Genomic DNA, 27,553 nt, shown 5'->3' on the forward strand with positions numbered 1-27,553 from the left:
ATAAAAATAAATAATAGAAACGCTGTTGAAATATTAAAATATTAGTATTAACTGTTGCAATATAGTGCCAGGGAGGAATGTAAATAAAGACCAACTGTGGAGAGAGAGAGAGAGAGAGAGAGAGAGAGAGAGAGAGAGAGAGAGAGAGAGAGAGAGAGAGAGAGAGAGAGAGAGAAAGAGAGAACGTTCAACTGCTGAATGCATGTTCAACTGCTGAACGTGCTCTCCAGCAGAGCCACTTCAGTCACGGAGGGAGGGAGGGGGAGAGAGATTTAGGCTACATGACAAGACCTAAAACAAATATAGGTCAATGTGCGCTAAAATCCCAATTCGGTCGAGGAACAAAACTCATTTCCATAGCGATTAAATCTCATTGAACTCGTGCGCTGCATCTCACCTCTGCCTGAACAGAAAAGACGCAAGCCCATGCCACAGGTGGCACCCAGGCAGATGAAATAGTTAGTTTCCAGGAGTGCTCGTCTATATATTTCTTTATTGCGGTCGTTTTCGAAAATCATATTAGTTTTCCTCCAACGCATTCCCGATGTATCATGCATTCTCTGCTCAACTGATCTCGCATAACGCGCCCCTACCAAACTACGGGGGAAAAATATCCTCCACATTTAGAATGGGCTACTACAGTACGCCAGCTAAAATGCAAAGAGGGTGATATCACAAATAGACAAAAATAGTGCAGGGGAGGAGAATCGTCCACATTTAACAGAGTTAACACATTTGACAGAGCGCTCAAGACTCTTCTGGTTGAACAGAGGGAAACACGCTCACCGTCGGGGCTGTCGGGGAGATGAGGTGGGCCATCAGGAATATTAAACCCTATTCTGCCTAACTACTAGCCTACGTATGTTTCCTGGACATTTCTGAAATTCGGGTTAGGGGTAGGGTGGAGCAAGGTAGCCTACTGTTCTCAGATGCTCCCGTGGCGCCTTCATATAGGCTTTGGAATGCGATACAGTTATACACGTGCGATACAGAAATACAGATATACGGTCAGCCAGACCTTGAATATTACGAGTGCAAGACAAAGCAAAACTGATATAACAAAGACATACAATAGAAGCAAAGGAGAATCGTTTACATCTGCAAACAGAAGAGAGTTGAGAAAACTCTGACGACTTGGCTTAAATAACTGTGCGCTTAGCGCCTCATGACTCTCCAGGTTTAATACAAGTAGAAAGGGCGCGGCTCACCGCGGCGCGCAGGCTGCACCCAGCAACGTAGACCTTCAGGAATACTCAGCTAATCTTCTACCTGGCTCTATATTTCCAAGACATTTAAAGGAACTGGTTTCGTTTTTGTCCTCCCTTCTTTTGGTAACGACTGTTCTCTGGAGCTTGAATTGCGTTAACGTCTCTAGCTACATGTAGGCTACTAACTTGCATAAATGATACTTCCAAAATACGGGATAATTGTCATCCAAACTTCACATAAATGTGAGTAAACAAAAGACAAAATGTATCTGGCCTGCTAAATACATACAAAATAGGGAAGGAGAGAATTGTCCTCATTTTCAACCAGAAGAGAGGAGAGGGCTTCGATACTGCACAATTGCGAATGGTCTGATGACCGAGGTAAACGCAAGGATAAATAACGGCTTCTCTAGATGTCTAGGAGACAACAGATTGCACTTCACCATTTTCCCTCATTGTCAATGTCTGTCATGAGACTGTTATTATAAGATTTAACTGTTTGTGAATGCTTAGGAGAGATAACTGGCGTTTTTGTGATCGAAAATCGCGCATGGCCACAAATAGGGGCATTTATGGTTTCATTTTTAAGGACCTCATGGCGGGCCAGAAATGTGCTGCCCGCGGGCCGCAGTTGGCCCGCGGGCCGTTGTTTGGAGACCAGTGCCCTACATTCTATTTTGAGTCGTACTGTAAATATCAAAAAGTGATATCTACAATTTGCTGTCTGCGAGTCTTTGAGCTGGCAAAATTCTTTATAGAACGTCGCACATGACGAAGAAATCTTGCCCAACTATGGCTTGCGATGGTCCTGGGGGCTAACGCTCCACCGATTATCGTAAGGCGGGTTTTCAGTCAAGAATCGGACCGATAGCGGTGTAGTTTGAGGCGGCCTTAAGTGGGACTGCGAGACGGTACCTTGGGGTGTTTGGCAGCCTCCTTCATCTCCTCCTTGGCCTCCGGGATGGTGATGGGCACCACCTGGGACTCGGCCAGGGCCGTGAAGCGTGGAGCTACTGGATCGATCACCTGCACACCAGAAAAACAGAACACACAGAAAGGGACGGAGAGGAGAGGGGAAAAGAACAAAAAATAAAAAATGTTAGCCTCGCCATTTTTCATTCGTCATTTTTATAGAAAAAAAACAGATAGAAACAATATAACAAATAGTTTTCTTTTTACTGAATCGCTCTCTGCCCCTCATACACGCGCGCGCACACACACACACACCGCTTCCTCAGACAAGCACACACGGGCACACACACACAAGATGGTGATGCCGCACTTCTGTACACCTCCCGAGTGCACTCAGGCAACTAGGGCCTGCAGTGGGAGTAGGGAGACAGCTGCGAGGAAGAGGAGGAGGAGGAGGAGGAGGAGGAGAAGGAGAAGGTGGAGGAGGCGGAGGCCAGAGACTTTGATGGAGATGCAGACAGCTGAGCAGCCAATTCCCACACACATACAGCCAGGCAGGCAGGGAGCATACAGCACTAGCAGCACAAACACTGCAGTCAGCAGGACTACTGCAGAGACGGGCACATTCACCACAGCGCAGCGCAGGGCAAGCCTCCTATGCAGCATGGCTGACGCACGCTCATCTTTCTCCCTCTCTCTCTCTCTCTCATCTTCATCAACATGCAGCAATAATGTCTATCCGATTAGAATGGCTATAAGGTATTAGTATGTTACTTCAATATTACAGTCATCGGACGTGTAAATGGAAGATTAAAAAATTAGACGGTAAACGCGTCGAATTCAACGATGAAAGCTGAATGTACACAGGCAAATAAATTGAAGCTGTTGTTGATTGCACAGATGGACATCAAAAGCATCCCTGACCGCATCCAAGCTTAATACACAAGACTCAGTCTACTGGTTACTAGCGCTGGGTGTGGAAACGCACTGAATAGCGACCCAAATCGCTGCTTCAAATCTGAAATCAGTTGGACAACAAGTCTAAACAAATCCTTAATTGTGTGCATTACTGATCTTTTCTTTTCCTTTTTTTAAGACCTACCAGTTTGTCATAAAGGTGAACTTAATTACAGGTACAGGAGTAGTGTGGAGGTCGTGTGAAGGACACAAGGGATGAGGGACAGAGACGGGGCGGGCAGGGCAGGGTGGTGTGAAGATGGTGAGACAAGAAGAAGAAGAAAGGTAGGACGGGAGGCAAGAAAGGGACAAAAGTACCTTTTTACAGCTAACTGGCAGCTTGGAAACAGAAGAGTGAGATGCAGGTTTAATGTCAGACACGCGAGGAGGACGAGACTTGGAGAGGTCGCACACACGCGCACACACACACGTACACACTCCTACACGCCCACAGAATGGAACACAGTGTGGTCTCCAGTCAAGCACATCCGCATTCATCGATTGGATGTCTAGCAGCACAGAATCGCAATATTTATATAACTTATATAATCTATGTAATTTATATAAGAGTGTTAGCAACTCAAGTGCTACTTAAGCAGTTTCAAGTCCAGTGCTAATGCTGTACAGGGCAGTAGCACTTTCCCTTTTGTGATATACTGCCCTTGGAGAGACCTTGACAAAGGTGCTACCCAGAAACAGGAAAGACTGACAGCCAGCACAGCCAGTGCAAAATAAAACAAAGAATGCTTGACAATAGCAAACAATCACACAAAAAGCCTGAGTCATTTGGCTTTGGAAGAGGTGTCGGGCCATGGCAAGAGCGTGAAGGTTAGCAATGGATGGTAAAAAAATCTGCAGATTGAGAGACTAACAGACGGACAACTGGAGATGGAGCGAGAGAGAGGAGACAGACAGAGCCAGACAAAAGAAGCAAGATGGGGGACGGAAAGAGGGATAGAGAACAGAAGAGAAAGAGAGAACAAAAGTGCAGAAACAGAGCTAATGCAAGAGACAGAGAGAGAGGTCAAATAACATGCCGCTGTGCAAGAAAAAAACGTAACAAAACAAAATGGCGACATGATGATGAATAATGAACCCCTACAGGGATTGTTAGCCAATTATAAACGAGCCACACCGCTCATGAAGGGCCACCGACTGGAGCCACGACACACAAAACCACAACAGCTCAAAGAAAATATGAGGGCCATTCTGACATAACGGCTCACACACATGCATACTCCCACACGTGCACACACACGCACATACAGGCACACACACACACAGGCACACACACATACAGTCACACACACACACACACACACACACACACAAAGGCATGCACAGGCATACACACACACACACACACACACACACACACACACACACACACACACACACACACACACACACACACACACACACACACACACACACACACACACACACACACACACACACGGTTAGGGGTGGAGGAGGGCTTCAGGTATGAGTATGAGTTAAGGGCAACATGCATGCCACAGGAAGTTACGTGAGATCAGCTGAGCTGGGAGGGAAATCAAGAGTGAAGCAGAGTGGAGGTAGAATAAGCAGAGTAGAGCAGCCAGTTTAAGCAGCAAGCGCGGCAGTGCAGATGCAAAGCAGTGCACATCTCCATCAAACCAGAGGTGTGTTTCTCGACAACATCGTTGCTAACCATGTTAGAGACCAAGTAAGTTGCTAACTGGTTAGCAACGATGCTTTCGAGAAACAGGGTCCAGCATAACAACGCAACATGGCAGCCAGCCATCAGCATGAGACGAGGAGTAGAGGAGAGTAGATGCTTTATTCATCCCAAGCAAATTGGTATTAGGGATGTGTAGTAGTGAGTCTAAGCAAACCTTCCGCTTGTCAATGCAGTTAATACACAGAGCTCATAAGGTATACTGCACTTATCATCAGCCAAGTCATCTGAGACCTTTCTACTGTCTCTTACCAAGATGTTACTCGACATTTCATTCTAAAGTCTTGAACCTTAACCCATTGATGCCAAAAGCACCTTCAAAAAATACATGCTGAATGCCTAATGCCAGAGCCATACAGAAGGGAGAGTTACGCGATTGGAGGACCAGAAATTAAATGGCAGCCCCGCCTTTCAGCGAGATTAGGTTGTTCCTAAAGCAGCTGTCTTTCCATAGACTCAACATAGAACCACCACATTAACAGCCAAAAATAAGGACTAACGAACTATACTGCGGGGTAATCACCACAAATATGTAAACCATCAACTGTCTCGGTGGTGATAATCACAACAGTTTTACCATCTGTGACGTTTATCTGAAGTTATTACTACGACCAGCAAGTCTTGTCATATTCCCTGCATTGCATCGCATTGCATTTGCTGTGTGCTACGCCCACTAGTAGGAACTAACATTCGCAACGCTGAGCAGTACTGAGAAGCTAAAACAGCTAATTTTGGTAATGAGGAAGTCGGCCTTAGCACACAGCGGAGATTGCCCGACTCTCCCCTCTGTATGGCTCTGCCTAAGGCTAGCCCTTGTTGGGAAAGTTGCCCTATAAAAACCTAAATATCTCAGCCTCTCAGCAAATAAAAACATGAAATAAGTTCAATAAAGAAAAATAAGTTGCGTCTGTGGGGTGGCTTTGTAAAAAATCTTCAGGTGCTCTTTGGTATCCAAAAATGAAAACTTAAAAAGGTACAGACAGAGGGGGCCCGAGGCCACTCTGAGGTCCGTCTAAAAGACCTTTATAATAACATGGACATTGACAAAGATGACAAAGATGGCAGCTCATGGAGCTTTTGACACACAAATCACCACTGACATAGATCCAAAATAGTTCCAGGAAGTGAGCGGACATTTTTACGTCATCTTTGACTGTTATGTAGAGGATGGTGTTAGTCTCTAGCTGAAAGAAAGCCGCTGCCTAGAATTATTTGAATCTACAAGAATCATGTCAGCAACCGACTTCCTGTAACTCGGTTGACTCAACTCTGAATTCCAGGGCTCTGTTTAGGGATAAGATGCATACTACCAAGGTCTAGGACCGAAACGGCCTTCATTAAAGAAAAACAGTGAAATGGTCAGTGTGCTGGAGTTTTTTTAAATAGTTTGCTGAGCGACCCATGGGCCAATCCAAGTTTAGTTTAGAGGTAAGGTGCAGACATCAGGCGATGCTAACATCAGGCGATGGTAAGACCAGCTGATGTGGAGTCTACATCAGGTGCGCTATTATGAACACGGGCAGCAGACTAGCAGTCGGCAGCAGCCTCTTGCGTACCTTTTTGTTGAAGGCCCAGATCTTGTCCCACTCCATGTTGACCACAGACCTGGAACCTCCCTGCAGAGAGGAAATAAGATGAGGGAAGACAAAAGGTCAAAGGTCATCCTCTAGAAACAAATGTGCCTCTATGGCCACATGTAACCATGTTTCAGTGTGTGAAAATGATTAGCACTGAGGGGGCAAGTCTATCTCATAACGCTCATACCAGTCCTTTATTATGATCTAAGGCTTCTTTCCACTATTATAACTCCCGTCCTCCCTTGTGCTTGTGGTCACGTGATAACGTCGCAAGACGACACTAGTTTAATCTCACAAAAGCGTTATTCAAAGATCATTTTCTCATTTGCAATTGGGATGTTGAATAGGGGGAAAAAATTCCCCAAAAGTTGTTGTGGCTAAGCTGACAGTGGGGAAACTTTTATTGGGTTCTCCATGGAGGCAGGGTGTCAGCAAAGTGTGAGGCCACAAGCACAAGCTGAGGATGCAAGTTAGAATAATGGAATGTACCCCAAATCTGCCTTTGTGATTGGCCATTTTGTTTTGTTTTGCTTTGCTTTTAATGAGGGGGCTGGCCCCTTGCACGGGTGAGGCATAAATGCAATTTCGTTGTGTGCAGTGTGCAGTGAACACTTGTGTGCTGTGTCACAATGACAATAGGAGTTGGAGTTTCCCATTTGGGCTTTCACTTCACTTCACACACACACACACCTGAGCAGCGATAAACTGTTTGAGGCCCTCCACAGTCATTCCTCGGCGCAGTACTCCTCTCACAGTGGGGAAGCGGGGGTCGTCCCTGCAGGAGGACGAAGAGGACATCAGTCACATCACACACAGGATAATATCTAAGGATTCGAAGAGACTGGACTGCTTGGGAGCTTCAACGAGATTCAAAGTGGCTCAAAATTTGCTTACAGTTAACCTCCTTGGATAATATGACTTGAATAAATGAGAAATCGTGCCATGATGTGGCATACATACATTTCAAAACCTTAACAGATAAAGGTGAAAGTAAAAAAAAGAAAAAAAAAGAAAGAGAGTTTTTCAGCAGCTCAACACCTGGACTAAGCACCGTAATCAATCATTTCAATTTGTCAAGCAGAATGAATTTGTTTCAAATATTACATTTATTGAATTTAAATTATATTGATTGATTTGCTTACCATCCATCGACGTATCCCTCGTTGACAAACCAGGTGAGCTTCCTCTTGGAGAGCACGGTGTTGTTGAGGTTGAGGCGTGCGTACTCCCAGATGTGGGGCTTGCGCAGACGCAGCGCCTCGATCAGCCAGTAGTACTGGTCGTCGCGGTCGTGGTACTCCGTCGTACGCAGTGCGTGCGTCACGCCCTCAACGCTGTCCACGATGGGGCACGCAAAGTCGTATGTGGGGTACACCCTAAGAAGGACACAGGAAATAGAGAGAGATGAGGAGTGTACCAAAGAGGGAAGATTAATAAAGAGGATTCAAACCCCGCCCACCCAATGCGAAAGAGTGTGCTCAAGTTGGGTTTCCTAAGGGGGCATTGTCGCCATTGTTTGGAAGCTGCTGTGACTCAAAAGTTGTATGCACACACGTGATTGGCGTGATGCAATATAACTTCATTTACAGAGCATCTAGAGCGATTCTGATGTACACACGGCTAGATTTCTTATTCCAGAATAGAGTACAGAAACCAGAGAATCTACATCTACAACATCCACATGCGTGTATGTACCTGTAGGTGGTGCCGGTGCGTGGGTGGGGCTGGTTCTTGCAGCGGTAGAGTGTGGGGTCGCGCATGCAACCGTTGTTGGAGCTCATGTCCATCTTGGCCCGCATGCAGCACGTCTGGCCGTACTCCGTCCCATTCTTCATCTCCTCCCACATCTGCATGTTCTTCTCCACCGCTGAACACACACACACACACACACACACACACACACACACACACACACACACACACACACACACACACACACACACACACACACACACACACACACACACACACACACACACACACACACACACACACACACAGACACACACACCCTTTCAATGGCTGCATTCCTGATGGTGTGTGCAGCAGCAGTCTGCGCAGCATGCATGCGTACTTCGCCGGAATGATGCATTGTGGTTTAGAATTTTTTTTAGCAGGCACAACGTTAGCATGCACGTTAGCTGTCGTTTTATTTCATTCCTCAGCCTTCCGATTCAATGCGCTGCAGATATGTTTGATCATAACCTCTCTCTGATTGGCTGCGCTTGCCCTGCCACAATGCATTGTAAATTCAAAGTGTAATTTTGCAGTTGAGTTTGCCACAGCATGCGCCATCACGAATGCGCCCATTGATACACTGTACTTGTGGGTCACTCCTATTGACTGTCATTGTAATAAAACCAGACAATGATGAACTGTGGGCAACTCAAACCATAACCCAACCCAATCCCTAACCTCAATCTATTGGTTAAGCAATGTTTCACACAATAGTCGTCAATAACAACATCATGACAAAGACTATTTGCCTAGTGGGTACCATGCGGCATTCCCACAAATAAGCCCTTTTCTACTTGGGTTAGATTACAACCTTAATTTCCATACAACCAGTAAAATATTCAGTTCAAGAAAGTGATGAAATGTGGTGTGTGTGTGTGTGTGCAAATTCCATGCCTCCGTTTTTATGACAGCAAACGTATAATTCCTGCAGTTGTGAGTCTCGACATTGTGTATGTGTGTGTCTGCTTGTTTCACGCGAAAGATACAACTGATCGTGTGTGTGTGTGTGTGTGTGTGTGTGTGTGTGTGTGTAGAGTACGTTCAGTTGCTGCGGTTGTGGGGCTCAACCCTCTGACAAGCAGATGAGGCAGGAGTATGAGCAGTGTGTACGTGCATGTCTTCATGCATGTTCCATTTTACAGATACAGCGGATTGTGTGTGTGTGTGTGTGTGTGTGTGTGTGTGTGTGTGTGTGTGTGTGTACAGTTGCTGCGGTTGCGGATCTCAACCCTCTGCTCATGCTTCATCCGCTTGTCAGTGTGTACGTGTGTTAGCCCCATAAGGCCATTTCAGTGTGTGCCTTCAGGTGGTGCCATGCATGCTCCATGCAGATACAGTTGATCGTGTGTGTGTGTGTGTGTGTAGAGTACGTACAGTTGCTGCGGTTGTGAGACTCCACCCTCTGCTCACGCTCCTGCTTCATCTGCTCGGGGGGCGTGTCGTCGATGTAGGCCCGCCCCTCCTTCAGCATCTGCTCGGCCAGGCGCTCGATGGCGGGAAAGTGGTCACTGGTGTAGGTGAACTGGTCAGGCTTGATCTGCAGCATCGCCACATCCTCCAGAATCACCTGGTGTAGAGAGAGAGAGAGAGAGAGAGAGAGAGAGAGAGAGAGAGAGAGAGAGAGAGAGAGAGAGAGAGAGAGAGAGAGACAGACAGACAGACAGACAGACAGACAGACAGACAGACAGAGAGAGAATTGGTTTGAGATTCTGTGTGTGAGTGAACGTGGTCACTAATGTGAAGTCAAACTGGTCCAGCTTGATCAACGTCTCCACATCCTCAACACCTCAAAAATCACCTGCAGGGCGGGGAGGAGAGGTGATTGTGTGTGTGTGTGTGTGTGTGTGTGTGTGTGTGTGTGTGTGTGTGTTTGTGTGTGTGTGTGTGTGTGTGTTTGTGTGTTTGTGTGTTTGTGTGTTTGTGTGTTTGTGTGTTTGTGTGTGATATGTGAGGGAGAGATTTGGTGGAGGGAGATGGTGTATGTGCGCATAGGACTGTTAGACATGACGACAGCCAGATTAGAAGACTGATCAAGTTGCATCCTCTGCAAAGAGTTTGTGAAAAGCTCAACAGTCAGCGCCATCAGAATGTTGTCAATAGCTTCTCCTGGTTGGGGTTGATGTGTGCATGTGTGCTTATGTGTGTGTGTGTGTGTGTGTGTGTGTGTGTGTGAGTGTGTGTGTGTGTCCGGGTCACCCACCTTCTCAAAGTCCTCCTTCTCCTTCTCGGGGTTGGTGTCGTCGAAGCGCATGATAAGCTTGCCCTTGAAGGACACCTGGTAGTGCTGGTTGAGGAGGGCGGCTTTGGCATGGCCGATATGGAGGTACCTGACATCAAAATACAGAGAATTAAATGGCTCAGAGCCAAAAACAGCTCTAACAGGCATATTGGCAGAAGTTACAATCCAATGCCACATATTGCAAATGACCTCGCTTTACCTACCGATTCAAGCAAGATTTTGCCCTAATTGGACAGGTAAACCCAGGTCACTTGGAAAATGCGGACCTGGATTATAGTGTCTGAATCCAGGATGTGCATTGCTGCATATTGTTGTACATCATAACTTGATGGGCAGAATATTAATGCTAAGTGTAAAAGCTAATTTTTAGAAACAATAATGTCTCCATAAGACGCGTGTCTCCACACGATGTGTGCTCCATGGTACAGACAGAGAGTTTCATAGCGTAGAGTTCCATAGCATAGAGAGTTGCAAAATGTACAGAATTGAGTTGCTCACCCGCTAGCCTCTGGAGGGAAGCGGACCACCACCTTTCCCATCTCGGCACCAGGCAGCTCCACAAACTTCCCCACGTCCGCCTTCTTCTCTCCCCTCTCCTCAGTCTAAAAAAATAAGCGGCGACAATGATATTTAAAATACATATCAATCGTGATAAACCATACTGGGTAAACACGCAAAGTCCAAAATGCTCACCAAAAGGGAAGAAACACACACAGCCTTTCTAGTAAAGTGTGTCATGATTGAGTGAAATGATACATTTCAGAGAAAAAAGTTGGAAGTGTTCAATCTACATCTTTGCTGTAACTCAACATGGCTCTGCACCTACTTACGGCCTGTTTTCTTGTGCCTGGTCACATATGTATAGAGCAAAATAATGCAACTCTATCCCTATGTAGTATGGCATGTATTAAACACAAGAACATGTCAGATACATCAGAGGTGTGGGTGCCATGATAACAGGGAACAGTAGGGAGTACTCCTCAGAGATCAGCGTCTGAACGTACAGCTTTGTTGGCGGCCATCTTGGTGGTAGCCCACTTGTTGCCAATGGAGGCGAAGGGGACCTGAGAGCTGAGGAAGGAGAACCAGCGGCACACGTGGGGGAACGAGCCACCCTTAGACATGATGGCCTGCCACTCTCCACTTCCTGGAAACCAAAACGGAAAGAAAAAAAGAAACTGATTAGACCAGAATTATCTAAAAACAAGAAAGCTAAGTTTCAGTTTCGTTCCTTTTTAGGGTACATATCAGGGCTTGACATTAACGTTTTCGCTTGCCGGCCACTCTGGCTAGTGGTTTTCCTGAGTCACTAGTCATCCAGCTATTTTACTAGCCACAAATTTGTTTTTTGTTTTTTTCATCATGACGCTGTACATCTAACCTCAGAAGATAGGTGCTTAAAAGCAAGAAGATGAGTGCATGGGTTCCTACATTGAAACAAATAAAAACTGAGTAACTGAGCTTTTTCTTGAACTAAAATACAAACAATTGATACGCAAGGGGCAAAATGCAGAATATACACCACTCTAATATGTCATACCATAGAATAAGCTACCTGCCAAATTGGCTAGTGACACTGAAATTGTCACCAGCCACAACCAAGTTTTACCAGCATTTGGCTGGTTAGCAGGTGCCAGTGTCAAGCCCTGGTACATATACAGCAGTATCCATGAAATACGTAGAATACCATCATCAACCACTGCCATAAACCACACGACTCAAGTTAAACATCAAAAGGCACCATATATTCCCTAAAAGCTTTTAAATATGTGTAAGGGAAAACCAAAGTGTAATGACTGACTCAAGTAAGTTTGCAAAACAGAGTTTGACAATGACACAATAATAAATCCATCTTCTCATTTGAGAAAAAAATGAGCTTAGCAAGTTTCAAGGAAATGCTCAACTATATTATCATTAGTAATACATAATTAACATTATCACAATACATTCATCTTATTATCTTCATGATAATCATCATCATCCTCCCTACTCACCCTTCAGGGCGGCCCACACACACAGGTCAGCCAGTGTGAGGTTGTGGCCCACCAAGAATGTCCTGAGAGCCAGAGCCTTGTCCAGCTCAGCCAGCGCAGGGCCCAGCTTGGCCTGCCCGCACACACGCTGACCACTGAACTCCAGCCAATGGTCCACCTGCAGGAGCAAACATACACATAGACCTCATCAGGGAAGAGACAGAGAGCAAGGTCATTTATCTTTTTTATCATTTATTCATCCATCTGTGCTTTTACCCATTAACATATCACTATACTGTAAATATTAATTAATTTATCCATCCATTCACCAACTTATTATGACCTGTGCACATGAAGAAACAAAAAAAATAAAAGCTGACTTGACTTGACTTTAAGACATATCCATTACCTGAGATTCACTTTAATATTTGCCCTTGTGTAAGTATTTATGTACATTTTATCTATAATTTCTTACTAGGGGTGTAAATAAAATCGAAATGTATCGATGCATCGAAGTATCGGCCAGCGTTTTAATCGAATCGTATCGTGGGGCATTCTTAAGTATCGAAAATAATCGAATCGCTGGACCCTGTGCAATGCCCTTGCTCCATAACACAACAGTAGTGGAAAAGTAAATGAAAAAAATGTAATCGAATCGCATTGTATCGTGGGGAATTCTTAAGTATTGAAGAAAATCGAATCCTTGCTTTAAGAAATCGATACCGTATCGTATCGCCATGAAGGCTGTAATTTACACCCCTATTTCTTACCTCAGTCTGTTCCAGCATGCTGGAGCCGTAGAGGCCCAAGCTAGGTGCCACCCTGGCCAGGTAGCGGGAGATGGAGTTGACATCATTAAACTGCACCTCCCTACGAGAGACACGAGGACAAGAGGAGAACCAAAGTCAAATCCACAGTGCTAAGCAGGCAAACCTAAGCATTAGGCACGTTCAGGACCGAATCTTGACGTTCGACGACTGCAGACTACGTCAGCGAGAACTCGCCATCATGGCATGGATGGTGCTAAGCCTGTGCACAAAGTCGAACACAAATTTGAACGAGACAATGAGCTCATAACACATGTGAGGTGTGGGGAGACAGGTGGGGAGGAGGAGATGAATTGGGGTGCATTGCAAACTTTTTACAGGTGAGGGACAACACATCCACACAGACGTCAGTGAACTTCTGGCCAACCAGTTCAAGGGTGTGTCACCGTGGAGGCAATATGCAGACCCTTGCAACGAGCATCAACAGAGATCAGCAACGATGTACGATCCATCTGTGCACAATGCATCAGAGTTGCACGATCCATCTGCGATCGCTTTGATCCAGCGAGAGTTTGACAGCACGTCAAACACAGCAGGACTGAATTTGGTCGAACAACTCGAACAGAATTTCTAATCATCATGCAATATTTCCAGCCCAGAATGCATTGCGGTCTATCAACACATACAGTCGTTGCGCAATATCAAACAATGTGACCAAATGGCATTGCATGGTATCAAACAGCCACCCCAACCTCATTTGTGTTTGTGTTTGTGTGTGTGTGTGTGTTTATGGTGTGTGTACACTCACTCGGACACATGAAGTTTGTTGTCTTTGCCCTCTTCCACAGACACTTTGACAGTCCCCTTCACATGTTCAGCTGCCAACAGTGCCCCTAAGAGGAAGGGAGGGTGAAAGAGCAGACATTAGCACAAACAGCACCTGTCTGAACTCGCCACACCAGCCCCACAGAGAAAGACACACTAATGACAGCTGGAGGGCTTTAACACATTACTGACTGGCTGAAAGAAAAATATTTTACATTTTTTGAGAATCTTGCTGGACCATACTACCATATCACACCGGACCAACTCATGAGTCTGTTCAGGCAGAAGACTAACAAGGCCTGGCTAATGCAACGGACTTGAATTACACAATCCTAAACAAATGTGCAAAATAGTAATAATGAGGTGTTTCAAACGAATGGCAGCTTAATACCCTGCTGTACCACACCACATCCACATCTATTTATCCTCCTTTACTATACAGCACATTGAATTGCGTTCATGTATGAAATGCGCTATACAAATATTGCCTTGCCTATTGGGTGGGATGACAAAGCTGTACTGACGTTTTAGGTTTTCCATAGTTTGTTCACTGGGTGATGGTCAGTGATCAACATCAGGTAAGCTAAATCACATAACATTTCACTTGAAGTAAGAGACCGGGCAGTGTGCCTTTTGAGTTGTATAATGAATACCTACACAGCGTTCAACGCATGGATGGTGACTGACACGCATTAACAGTGAGAGATGATGTTCTGTTTCCTAGAAGTCACTGGCATCTGATTTAATGAAGCATTGATTTACGACGCCCACTGGTTCTTCTGAACTGTTAACCGCCCTTACTTTCAGGGAGCTTGCATCAGCCTGCCTTGACAGTATTCACCACATGAAGGCGCTAGTCAGTCATAATGAAGCAACAAAACAATCATCCTCAGGCACTGCTGCGGATTTCACCAATCAATATCTTGGCCGAATGAAATTATATAAATCAAATCAGATTCTATCATAACACCTTAGAAATAGCCATACAATTTGACCCACACCCTGATGGAAAATTAGAGTTCCATAGTTTAGTATCAACGTTTTGATTCAGAACACTTAAGATATTGGCTCATTGAAACATGTAATTGAATTAAAACGAGCAAGCAAAGATTGCAAAAAGCAATATTCAATGACAATTGGTTGATCGGCGGTCAAAATCATACTGAAAGCGACAGCCAAAGATAGGTTCCAGCTACCAAACCTTGCTGCGTGTCACTGTAGTTTGGATGACAGTCGGCTGGCTGGCATGCTATTTGGAAAGTAGACCGGGTGCTTATCTAACGATGGAAATATACGCACAACACATGGATTTCGCAATGTTCCGTATAAGACAAAGCATACCTAAAGGTGGATTGCTGGAGTTGATAGTCAGATTCAACGCCATTTTCACCAACGCCGGTCCAAAACTCCACACTTCTGCCTGCTTTCTTTTCTCCAGCAGCCACGCAGAGAGCTTTTGTGCCACGTCAATAAACAACCCTGTCGTCAATGGGCTTGCAGTGAATGGTTCCACTTTTTCCACATTGCTTGCATCATGCGACATTTGCCTTTATTCTTTCACTGGTATGTTGTGAATGGTCTAATATTGTATGTCATAAAATGTCGAAATGCAAACTAAAGGTGAGACTGTCATTTTGAATTATACAACGTGTGACTGGGTCCATGGCCTATTTCCATACAATCCAATTAATATACATTTCCTACAATTATATTAGGCCTACAATGAAATACAATGAAAATACACATTTTTATACCTTCTAATTTAAATACAGTAACACTCTCAGCACTTTGGGGAAAATAACTATCCGCAGATTTGCTTATTAGGCCAGTAGAACTAATTGATTGAATAGGTGCTACCCAAGGGAATGTTCCTCACAATTTCATAGGCTTTGGTTCCCACGCTCAAGTGTCAATGCGTCAATTTCTTTGGAACTGAAGTAAGTTTTATTTTACTTATCATTTAGGCTAATGTTAAGAGAGAAAACATCGTATTTATTTTACTCAGGCACATTTTATTGACAGCACCTGTGCGCACGCACGGAATGGTTTGCTTCAGAATCATTTTTCGACAGCTGGCTACCGTTTTCACAGCTTCGCGGGATATTCTCGGGAATCAAAAGTTTAGAGCTCTTGTCAGTCAAAGTTACTCTGTGTTATATATTTGATGGGCTTAGTGTTGTTAATGAATAACACTTCGTCCACTGAATTTCTTTCAACAGGTAGGTAACCTGTTACCTTTGTGGTGGTGGGTGGCTGTGACCAAAACAGTTGTTAGCCTGCTAACTACCGCTTGATTGGGAAGGGTTCGCTCTGCTGGGGCCCAGCCAAAACGGGTGAAAGACATGAGGAAACGAACCCAAAGATGGTGTAAAACACCTTCATCGGTAACTGTGCGCATGAACCCCTCCACGGCACACTCTCTTAAAGTGAGGAGAGGCCTTCGGATGAAACGGACAAATGCCCAAGAAGTGCAAGGCCCACCAGAGAAGACCCACAACGGCCAGGGTCAAGGCGACGCTCACGCCTCCCGCAGATGTCCGACGCTGTGTCCTCCAACGCTGACCATCCAACGGCAGGAGATGGCTGCCTTCTTCAGGCTATTTGGTGAGGAAAATCATCACATTATTGTTTGACTGTTGATGAGTTGGTTAACAGACTTTTTTCTCGTTATTAAATGTTTGGATGTTTCTTTGCCAGATGATGATCTTATTCAGGATTTCCTCTGGATGGATTCTTGCTGTAAAATCACAGACAAGGTAATAACTGATCTTGAATTCACCTGAAGTAAATTCAGTCTGTAAAAACATAGTGTACTTAATCACAAAAGTTTCACATTTCTCCAAAACCACAAGAATATTACTTCTTATTGTCATGTTGTCTTTCCGCTTCTGTGCAGTATTTGCTGGCAATGACATTTGTCTACTTCAAAAGGGCCTGTTTCAGCCTTGTTGAACACAACAGGGCCAACTTTTTCATAGCACTGTAAGTATACACATCCATTGATTCATAAACTGCTTTGTGAAGGCAAAATGCCGACTCTACAACTACAGACATTATTACAACTGAGAACTGTCCTACTGCTTAGTGAAATATTTTCTAGGTATGACAGTGCTGATGCTTTTCTTTTGTAGGCTACTTTCCTACTGTGAAAATTCAATTGGTACTGTGATGGTGGCCAAGACAGTAGGACGGAATATTATTTCGACAATTATTTTGCTTATTATTTCTACACATAAAATCAATGTGCTATACAAATAAACTTGACTTGAAAAATCTTCAAAACTGTGTGGAAATAAGAGCACAGAGCGACTTAAATGCTGTGTCATCTAAAGCATTCACCAGAGATTTGTGCTCTGCAGTTACCTGGCCAACACCATGGAGGAGGATGACGAGGAGGGCAAGTATGAGATCTTCCCCTGGGCGCTGGGCAAGAACTGGAGGAAGCAGTTCCCCGCTTTCCTGAAGCAGAGGGACAGGCTGTGGGCTCGCATTGACTACAGGGCAGCCGTCAGTCGCCGCTGCTGTGAAGAGGTGAGGAGGGAGCGGTTGTTTACTCCTCACTTGTTTACCGTTTATGTTCACTGTGATATCAAAGTGTCTGTATAATTTCAGTCTTTTCCTCGATCATGGTGCCTCAGTATCACACGTCTAGTGGAGGGAATTAGGAGGGAATTAAGTGAAGATGACGGAGGGAAAGAATCACCACACTCTGCATTAGGCATTGCACCTCATCAAGCATTAATGCACTTAATAATCTTTGTTACACTTTAAGTGGGATGGGGGGGTCAAGCACTGGTGTTTCTTTTACCTCTTGAGCACTTTACTTGAAACCCTACAGAGTATTGTACTCCAAACACAATTTCTTTGCCTTTTTTGACAATGACAATAAACTCTTAAACTGAACTGAATTCCCTCGCAAAGGCTCACTAACGCCCCTGTTGAGAAACATTAGGATGAAGGAATCCAGCAGCATGTGCAGGCACACTTCTATGGCATCTTGCCTACCGCCTCCATCCTCATCTTCCCACCTTCTCATGGTTTGAAGTCGATCCTCAAGGCACCAGGCCAGAGGAAGTGCTGTAGAAAGGATGTTTATATAGATTACTGTATGGGCACGTTGGAAATTTTAAATAAATTAACCTGGCCAGTATTTTCTGTCACAAAGTGGGTTTGACTAGTTTACTAGGCTAGAACTGATTGTGATTTCTGTGTGTCATTACCTCCGCCAAGGAGGTAATGTTTTCGGTCTGTTTGTCTGTTTGCAGGATAACTCAGAAACTAATCAACGGATTTGTACAAAACTTAATGCTGTTCCGTCAAGCAGCTTCCTTGGCGGAGGTCTGTGCTCTCTGTGTGCTTCTAGTTTCATGTATTTATCATTGTGGTTGTTGGTCCCACACAGGTGATGAACATCGTGCCATCCCACTTCATCTGGCAGCGTGTGCGAGCGGAGCACCACAGCGGGGCCCAGCGCGTCTACCGTGACCGAGACGAGGTGCACCTCCCCCGCGGACCAACGGCCAGCCTCCCCAAACCCTGCTCCCTCTGCGCTAAATATGCCGTCCTCAACGCCTCCACCTCCTCTTCATCCTCCTCTTCGTCTTCATCCTCCTCGTCCCCCTGCTGTCTGTCCTCCAATGACTGCTCCTCGGCCACCTCCACCTCCCCGCTCGCGTTCAGCTTGTCCATCTCTCTGGAGAGCACGCCTCCTCCTCCCGCCTCCTCTCTGACGACTGCCGGCAAGACCAGGAGCTCAACCCGGCTCAGCAAGAGACCCAAGCGCCAGCGTCAGCCCTGCATTTGCTGCTCCCAAGACCCCGCAGGTGAGGAGGGTGATGATGATGGCTATATACTAGGTTATGGTCCTGGCTAATGGGATCCATTTCAGTGTCTGAAAGTCAAACTAGTTCCTTCCATCTAGGGATGCAATGATACACATTTTTTCACTTCCGATCCGATCCCGATATCTACATTTGGATATCTACCGATACCGATACTACTCCGATCCAATACCAAAACCACATATAGGCATGGATTTCAACTTGAGGTATGCCCAAGATGACTATTTGGTCAGAAAAGAAAGTCAGAAGAACAGGAAATCAATTAATAAGTAAAAAGTACAAGTAAAAAATAAACAATCCCATCCTGAAAACTATAAGTTGAAGTATTATGACTTCAAATTAACATTACACCCGGCTCAATGTCAGTGCTGGGAAAATTCCGATATTTTGGGAAAATTCCGATCCGATCTCTGAATTATGTTGATATCTGAACCGGATACCGATACCGGTATCACATCCCTTCTTCCATGCTTTCCTGTTGCCTTTGGCCTCTAGTCTCATTTTGACCCGCCTATGTGGTTGAAAAAAAAACTTTACAACTTACGTTTTCCAGCTGTCAACTTGGGGCTTAGCAAAACAACTTTTGAGGGGCTTGCCCATTGTACATTCTGATTGTAGATGAGATAATGACCTTTTACATTGTGTTTTTGTGAGATATTAAAGGGACAACGTGTGAGATTTTTAGTTATTTATTTCCAGAATTCATGCTGCCCATTCACTAATGTTACCTTTTTCATGAATACTGACCACCACCATCAAATTCTAAGTATTCATTATGACTGGAAAAATTGCACTTTTCATACATGAAAAGGGGGATCTTCTCCATGGTCCGCCATTTTGAATTTCCAAAAATAGCCATGTTTAGCTGTAAAAATGACTGTACTAACTTGGAGCCCTATCTCACGCCTTTCGTAAAGTCTTCACGAAAATAATAGAGTAATTTTCGTGGTGCATTCACGTTATTGGCCGCCTTTCGTCAAGTCTTCACGAAAATAATAGATTAATTTTCACGCTGCCTATTCACTTGAATTGCCCCACTGCTGCTATGGTTATCCAAACGTCTGCAGGGGCGGGGAGGGGGTGCTGACAGAACACTGCTGATACACTCGGGACTCACTAATTCGACGCCCTTTCGGTACTTACGCCTTATGTCCCCTAAACCTAACCCTACTTAACCCTAAACCTAACCCTAACCTTGACCCTAAACCTAACCCTAAATTGCTTGTTTGAAATGTTTGATTACCATGTGGCAACAGTCGGACAATTCAAGTGAATAGGCAGCGTGAAAATTAATCTATTATTTTCATGAAGACTTTACGAAAGGCGGGCAATAACGTGAATGCACCACGAAAATTAAGCTATTTTTTTCTAGAGAATATGTTTTTATTACTTAGTAAGCTTTCATGTAAAGATCAAATTTGGCAATAGGAAGCCCAGTTTCAATGAGCAGTATAGTTGCAGTACCTTTTTTGACCATTTCCTGCACAGTGTCCCTTTAAATAAATGGCCATGCCAATCTAATTATAAACCCATTTCGGCCATTTTTTCACAATCCTTTATGTCATCTGACCCGGAATGCAAATTATTGTAGCTAGAAAGTTATTTTGTGGTATGTTTCAAAGCCCTTGATTGTGCCTAAAAAAGCCATCATCGGAGAGGCGACTGAATTTTCCTCATTCACATTATGTTTTGGAGCTGTGCGCTGATTGGCTCAGCTGTTGCTAGAGAACACACTCATTCACGACTCGCGCAGCTTCGCAGAGCTAGGAAGTTAACGCTAGTTGTTACGCCAACTGAAACAATAAAACAGGCGACGCTATTTTGTAATAAAAAAGAATGGCAGGAATCCAACCTTATGCATTTGAACCGGAGACCGAGACCGAGTCGGAGGAGGAGATCTCTGAAGAGGAAGCCGGGGGTCGGAGAAAAATGGATGTATCAGAATGGTAAGTTAATTTATCCCTTTCTCGTCGTAGTTTCACTACACGCCAACACCAGGCATATAGTCAATATATGTATTTCCGACAATGAAACTTTATGATCCTTTAGCGTGACACTTTATGAAGACATAACATTTTCATTAAGGTACGGATAACTATGGTTATTACCAGCGGCGCATCTTGTCACCAGGCTAACCTGGCAGCAGCTGCAAGACCCCCTAGTAGAGCTCTAGACTAGATAGCTCACGCTTTACCACCACAGTAGTGGTGAATGTCTTTCAATCGTTTACTCCTTTGAAATTTTACTTTGTGTTATGTTGTAAGATAGAAATAAAGCAGGAAGCCGTAGTACATTTTATAAACTTTATAACCAGGGTCACGTCATGTCTGTATCGTAGGTTTTACATCTTAGCATTGCTGCTGCACCAAGAACTTCCTCTATAATACATTGATAAATCATAAGATGTACCGGTGCCACCTAGCGGCGTGGCAATGTGTAGACACAACACTTTTAGCCCCAGCGGCTTCTGGTAATTACAATAACACTTACAATTTCCACGTCATTGCCTACCTTTTACCTCAGGTGTACATGTGGGCATTGCTGCACTATGGAGACGGAGGCAGAAAACATTTGTTGCAGAGAGGTGACCGTGGTAAGATGCATTGTATAACATTGCCCTCACACTTCAAATACTACTTTTGACCAAAATTATATTACATGTAGCTGACTTTTCTGCATTACCATTAGAACACGGCTGCATGTCTGAATGCAATATACCCATCACAGGTACTAAATAGAATGCAACAGCTGGAGTCACCAGTCCACTGCATGACAGACCACCCTGGCCTTCATCCAGTGTGCTTGAGCATTTATGCTTTACAAAATGCCCTCAACTTGTACCAACGGGATTTCGGGGACATACCAATTAGAGGTTATGGGAAGTATGTACAAGAATATTAAGCACATTCACTTACATCTACCAATAATACTTTATAAAGAAATAAGGATCAATCAGACAGAATTTGTTGTATTTTGCTGTATTATGACTTAAAAGGCAACCACCCGCGCGCGCGCACACACACACACACACACAGTAATGCTAACAGTGTACTAATATATATATACAGTAAGAAATTCCTATACATTAACAGCATCCTTTTCCCTCTTCTTCCTCTTCTTGTCTTTTACAGCCGTTGTAGATTCCTGGCGTATCGGTTTTTTGTTAGCTGGTGCTGGGGGTATCTGGGCCGGACAGTTCGAGTAGTGATCCCCTCCTGTGTCGTCCAGCGTGTCCGGCGAGAGTTCCCTGATGGGACGGGGCAATATGTTGGGTTCAGGCCTCCACTCTGAAACGCGACTTGTATGCTGCCACAGCGTCGTCCATGGTGGGGTGTTCATACTGCGCTGAGAGGAAGCTGGGGACATTGATTGCTCGCACTTCATCTTGGAATGGCTGGGGGTTGAGGACGACCTCCTTGAAAAGCAACTCCATCAATTCGAAGATGTAATCTTAAAAATAAAATGTATATGAAAATGAAGTGAGCATTGACCAATTGCTATATTTAACAGTATTTAATAGGTACATTTTTTTTTAAATCCCAAAATGTAGTTCTTACTGTATGTAGGTGCCGTTTTTACTGGCTTCACAGATGCTGCTCCTTTTTTTGCCTTGGGGAAACTCATTTTAAATTTCAGGCGGCCAGATGATGTTTTAGCTTGGCAGCGACGAGCATTCTCATTAAAGTGCAGTGCTGCCAGGTACAGTCTATAGGGAGGGGAAGAGTGTTTGTTAGTAACTGTACTGTACTCAAGGTCAGAAAGATAACAGCTTAGGTTGGGTAGGTTATGTACTACACATAGATGTATTTATTCATTAGAAGTGAACATACCTGCACAACATCCCAATAAATGGGAAGACCACATTCTTCGGTGTGAATCTTAATAGCACACTATGGAATGCCTCCAATGTAGACGTTTGGTAGTCGGAGCTGAGCTTCTGCACATCTGTCAGGACCCTTTTGCTAAGAAGTAGCTTCTCCACCTTGCAGAGAGCTTTGGAGCCTACCAACAGATTTTTTGTTATTCGTACGACATAAACGGAAAACAAACCAAATTGACAGTAAAAATGTGGTGGGGTGCAGTGAGGAGCTCTAGGACTACATACCTGGCTTAAACCATTTTTTTGATCTTTTTTGAGGCAGCGCAGGGTGCAGACATTTGGGAAAGGTGGGGTCATCATGGGTGTGCCTATTTTGTATGTGGTTTAAAATGGAGGTCCATTTGGCCAGTTTTTCAGGGCCTGTGGAAGAGGATGTTGCTGCCCAGTAAGCATGGTTCCCGATGCTCCGCCGCCACTTTTTTAGAAGTTCGCATTCTTTGTCTTTGGACAGCTTGTCAAGTTTCTTAGATAGACCTGGTGAAAAAGAAAATGACAAAGAAAAGTTTTGAGAGATTTATTTTTGGTGTACACCTGGATGTCCTTGCAAAATGGTTTGTGTAAATATCTTGAATAGTTATTTTGTTGGGCATCCCATCCTTTCAGTGTTACAGTTATTGCTCAAATCAAGTTAAAAGACAAACATTACCTTTTTCAAAGTGCCAGACGTCATAGAAATGCTGGACATCACGATCACGCAGGTATTTCTGTATTTGAGGGTGCCGGTCAGTTACAATGTAGTCCACTGCCACACCCTTTGAGTCAAGCAACTCCAGGCTTCTTCTCAGACCCTCCTTCTCCATATTGCAGCTACCTCCAACCTCATTGCTCTTGTGGAATAAAAATCAAAGCATGATGAGTGTATGAATCCAAGAATGTCTATACTACAAAATAATGTTTCTACTTTTCAGTCTGTTTGAGTAGACTGGATATGCAAAACACACTTGCTGGTTGGAACATAGCTGTGCTAAATACTACCATCTACTCACCTGAACAAGCTGCACATCAATAATGTTGTTGTTCTCCAGGTTCATCAGCGAGTAGCTGCCATACTTCGCACTGTGACCTGCAAACACAATTAATGTCATGGGCACACTGATTTTGAGCGTTCAGACATAACCTCTGTTATAATTTTGCTGGCAGTGTAGTACTGTGGTAGTACGAGTGTAGTACTTTTGAGAGACCATTAAAGCTATGTAGGCCTACATTGTGACTGTGGCTGGTGTCACTAAGTAAGAAAATTAGACAAGTGGGGATTTAGAGTGTTCACAACACAAAAGCTTATTCTTTGCTATGAAGGAAGTAGGGGTGTGTTGTCTAGGTGGCATTTTGTTTTGTATGGTAAAGGATTTCAAATTCACTTACGAAATATGCGATGACTCCAAGTCTGACATTGTGTCTTGGTCGGGCACATATGTGGAGTCATGTGGTTCAGCGACTAATGAGGAGTCTTCCCCTTCATCTAGCAGTTCATCGTCATCCTCCTCCACAGCCAAGCGTGGTCTTTTGGCTGGCCGTGACTTGATGGGTGTGGAGGTCAGGGCTTCCCAAGTCGTTTCAGTGGCAGCTGCGCATGGTGTTTGAATTTCTATTTGCAATGAATTTTTACCACAATTACCATTATGTGAAAACACAGGAATAACGACAAAATAACACAGTGGCCCACACAACTATAGATGTCTATCAGATGCAACTAAAACAGAATAGAAGACACTGTTGCAAAATTTACGAAATCACAAACCTCTGCTTTTCACACGATAACCTCGTAAAGTCTTTGCTGACAACTGAGTGCCCTTGGTGGACAGACTGGGTGGGTCTGTCTGACAAGCCGCATCCTTGAACGTGGGTGTTCCTAAGCAGGTCTGAGTGACAAACAAAAAGGGAAATGAACACAGAATAGTTGCTTTGACTTTTCAACTGCGTGTTGAGGACTTAAAACCATAATGAATTAGTCAGCGAGTTTGTCAGTGCCAAAACGCCGCCTAGCCTAATAAAAAGTTAAACATGGCAGACTGGCGTTACGTGACAGTAGCCCAAGATGTGCAGTGTTAGGCACGCAAACTAAGTTACGTTTATAGTTAAAATGTTAAAGATAGCAAATGACAGTTGGTTGTTGTTGGTCGCCTGTTGTTACGCTATGTTGCTACTTTGTATCACTAGCTTACGAGTGTGAAGACATTGTAGCGACAAAGGGCACAAATGTAGCGATTGCAGCCTGGCTACTTTGGACTGTGGTGGAGGCAATGTAGCCACGTTTGCATACGGTGGCATGGGAAACAGACTAGTTGCCTATTAAACATGGAGACTGTCAGAATCTTTCGGGACTTTTGAAATACGCCAGCTTTAACGGTAGAGCTCTAGCTACGTCTGCCAGCCAGATTACCCAGGATAGATACACAGTAGGCTACACACGCACACACGACACATTCATCAAATAATTGGTTTAGGTTACTTACGGGTACAGTAGGCCTACAACCAGACAGTCGGGATGATGGCACTGCGTCTGGTTTCAAATGTAACTTCGCCGCAAATCCACTATGGAACTGGCCAAAGTTGGTATAGTCATTCTCGTCGAAGTGCAGTGTACACACACTTAACTTTGAACTATGCTTCTCTGGCACAGCTCCAAAAATAAATTTAAGCCATTCCGTTTTCACTTGTGGGTCTTTTGGTAACATATGCAATTGTCCAATTTTGTTTGAACAAAGTTCGCAAGTTCGTAGACGTTCAGCCATAGTTGCTCGAAAAAATAACGATTAATTATGGAATACAGAAGATAGAATCTGACTCATAGATACACATCTATGATCTGACTCATCGTGAGTGGGCGTGGTTAAGCGGCCGTGGTAGTCAGGGTGACGTAAGCCTGCCCCGTTTTTTTAATTGGCCAGGCTTACCATTTTTTTTTATTTTCATAAACTGTAACATTCAAACGAAGTGAAAAAAATGTTTTCACATTCACAGGACCAGGAAAACATATTATGAACTTTTATAACACATAATCATGTAAGAAGGTTTAAAAAATGTGGCATGGCCTCTTTAAATAAAACTCTCATCATCTGTGACAGCAACTGTTGCACCACGAGGCCAGAAACAACAGCAAAGGACGACGAGAGGAACTACGGCAGTTTGACTTGGACCCTATGGACTCTTTCCATTATCCAAACTCCCATCCTCCCTTGTGTTTGTGGCCTCCTGATGACGTTGCAAGACATCATTGACGACAGATGTTCAATTCAATACCTCGCAAGCGCAATTCAAAGGTCATTTTCTCACTTGCAATCAGGATGTTAAATGGGGAAAAGTCCTCCAAAAGCTGTTGTGGCTAGGCTGACAGTGGGGGAAACTTTTACTGTTTTCTCCATGGAAACGGGGCATAAGCGTAAGGCCACTAGCACCGGTGGAGGACAGGAGTTAAAGGACCACTTCAGCCAATTTCAATATGCTGTTGTATTGCTCACGCTACCCTTCACTTGTCAGTACCTGGTGATGCTGCATTTTTTGGCACAGCCCTTTCCGAGATCTAAGCTATTCTAATGGGGGCAGCTTTTGATAACATTTTACAAATTCTTAATAAAGGTCTACTCCAATTTTTTTAAATGTAAACAAACACCTGCCCCCATTACAAAGAGCAGGATCTCGGAAAAGGCTTAAGTAAAAAATAATAACAATAATAATTCTCAGGTACTGACAAGTCCAGGGTAGTGTGAGCATTACAACTGCATGTTGAAATTGGCTGAAGTGTATTATAATAGAATGTACCCTACGTATGTTCCATTACGCTCATTTGTTTCCTTCCTGATGAGATTTTTTTGCCCTTGAATTATTTAGTTTAAAGCAATGACTTTGCACTTGCGTCTTCATTAGATACTTTATCGCAAAGGAGAGGCCACTAGTTGTAGTTGGTGGCAGGATGGTTTTTTACATTTGAAATAGGTCTGCTGACTTGGAGAGGATGTTGTTAATAGCTTAAATGGGTATTTATTTCATTTCCTTTTGACATTGTTGTGCTTTGAAATCTCAAAATGAACCCTATGGCCAACTATCTTTGTATGTACATTTTCATTTTGCCTTTGCCTGTGTTTAACAGGGGGAGACGTGGCACGCGAGGGAGAGCATGATCACACCATGGACTGGATTGGTGAAGAATGAAGATTTCTTTGAATAGCATTTCAATGTATGCTCTGATACAAATTTGGTTGTGAAAAGTATTTCACATTGCCATTTAAGGTCCCTATATTTATTATTTATTTCTTTGTATTTATTTGTTTAGTAAATATATCTTTTTGTAACAAAAACTATTGAAAATATTCTTTGTTTTACACTTGGGCTATGTAAAGTTTTTCAACCAGGTAATGGGAGAAAACAAGCACCGTTTAAGTGTTAAATTATCAGAAAGTGTGCATACATTCCAAATATCCAATTTATTATTTATTATTAATTATTATAATTCAATATATAATTACTGTTACTTGCTTATTATATACTATATCGTTTTTTGTGACCCCAAACATTTCAAACTCTGTTTCAAGTGCCTTGTTTGACTGTCAAGAAGGGGTTCAACGTTCTCTCACCATCGGCTTGGTTTGGTGAGGGTCATCTGTGTGTGCAGTGGAGAATATGTGAATCTTTTGGCAGTGTTGCATATATGTGTGTGTGCTCTGTTGACATCTGCATGTAGACATACTACCATCCCCAATAATGAAGAGGCTGATGATGCAGCCAAATCCTGTGTGCTGTTGTTGCAGTTGTTTGTTGTTTTGAAAAACGTCTGGTCTGATGCAATAAATACTTTGTGAAAAGTAGTACTGTTGTGGTGTGAAGAATATTGTTCCAGAGGACAAGTAATGTTTTGTAAACATGTATCATTCAATCATCACAATGACCTAACTATGCATTCCCTTTCCAAATAATAAGGTG

The 27,553-nt window shown here is 43.8% G+C and overlaps 4 protein-coding genes across 6 annotated transcripts in view; 1 reads left to right on the top strand and 3 right to left on the bottom strand.

Annotated features, from left to right (window-relative positions):
* The window catches only part of eprs1 (glutamyl-prolyl-tRNA synthetase 1), a 35,185-nt gene extending 19,790 nt beyond the window's left edge, over positions 1–15,395 (bottom strand). Inside the window, exons 1-13 of the mRNA XM_063183961.1 lie at positions 15,257–15,395; positions 13,899–13,983; positions 13,094–13,193; positions 12,345–12,501; positions 11,355–11,497; positions 10,849–10,952; positions 10,312–10,438; positions 9,486–9,678; positions 8,070–8,241; positions 7,517–7,750; positions 7,065–7,149; positions 6,354–6,413; positions 2,124–2,234 (exon numbers count right to left, since the gene is read on the bottom strand). Coding sequence (XP_063040031.1) covers positions 2,124–2,234; positions 6,354–6,413; positions 7,065–7,149; positions 7,517–7,750; positions 8,070–8,241; positions 9,486–9,678; positions 10,312–10,438; positions 10,849–10,952; positions 11,355–11,497; positions 12,345–12,501; positions 13,094–13,193; positions 13,899–13,983; positions 15,257–15,299 — 1,614 coding nt within the window. The 5' untranslated portion in view covers positions 15,300–15,395. The remainder of the gene's footprint in view (positions 1–2,123; positions 2,235–6,353; positions 6,414–7,064; positions 7,150–7,516; positions 7,751–8,069; positions 8,242–9,485; positions 9,679–10,311; positions 10,439–10,848; positions 10,953–11,354; positions 11,498–12,344; positions 12,502–13,093; positions 13,194–13,898; positions 13,984–15,256) is intronic.
* A 66-nt stretch (positions 15,396–15,461) lies between these two features.
* Positions 15,462–27,438, top strand: spdya (speedy/RINGO cell cycle regulator family member A). Of its 3 annotated transcripts, none has more exons than XM_063183967.1 (7): positions 15,462–15,478; positions 16,135–16,519; positions 16,613–16,671; positions 16,812–16,897; positions 17,275–17,446; positions 18,318–18,738; positions 25,702–25,891. In XM_063183967.1, the coding sequence occupies exons 2-7, from the start codon at positions 16,258–16,260 to the stop codon at positions 25,764–25,766; spliced, it is 1,065 nt and encodes a 354-aa protein (XP_063040037.1). In that variant the 5' UTR covers positions 15,462–15,478; positions 16,135–16,257; the 3' UTR covers positions 25,767–25,891. The 3 variants fall into 3 exon arrangements, with proteins under 3 accessions (XP_063040037.1, XP_063040036.1, XP_063040038.1); XM_063183966.1 differs by lacking the exon at positions 15,462–15,478 and adding an exon at positions 15,804–15,852; XM_063183968.1 differs by lacking the exons at positions 15,462–15,478; positions 25,702–25,891 and adding an exon at positions 26,724–27,438 and having other exon boundaries at positions 15,977–16,519.
* Positions 22,029–23,764, bottom strand: LOC134470083 (uncharacterized). Its single transcript, XM_063224108.1, has 6 exons — positions 23,623–23,764; positions 23,283–23,463; positions 22,862–23,110; positions 22,587–22,758; positions 22,314–22,462; positions 22,029–22,206 (listed from the first exon to the last, which is right to left on the bottom strand). The coding sequence occupies exons 1-6, from the start codon at positions 23,719–23,721 to the stop codon at positions 22,031–22,033; spliced, it is 1,026 nt and encodes a 341-aa protein (XP_063080178.1). The 5' UTR covers positions 23,722–23,764; the 3' UTR covers positions 22,029–22,030.
* LOC134435113 (uncharacterized) lies at positions 23,759–25,311 on the bottom strand. Its single transcript, XM_063183944.1, has 4 exons — positions 25,090–25,311; positions 24,375–24,495; positions 23,999–24,221; positions 23,759–23,861 (listed from the first exon to the last, which is right to left on the bottom strand). Exons 1-4 carry the CDS (start codon positions 25,309–25,311, stop codon positions 23,759–23,761), a joined length of 669 nt encoding a protein of 222 aa, XP_063040014.1.
* Positions 27,439–27,553: the final 115 nt, after the last annotated feature.

The sequence above is a fragment of the Engraulis encrasicolus genome, chromosome 19 (assembly GCF_034702125.1).
Source record: "Engraulis encrasicolus isolate BLACKSEA-1 chromosome 19, IST_EnEncr_1.0, whole genome shotgun sequence".
Lineage (NCBI taxonomy): Eukaryota > Metazoa > Chordata > Actinopteri > Clupeiformes > Engraulidae > Engraulis > Engraulis encrasicolus.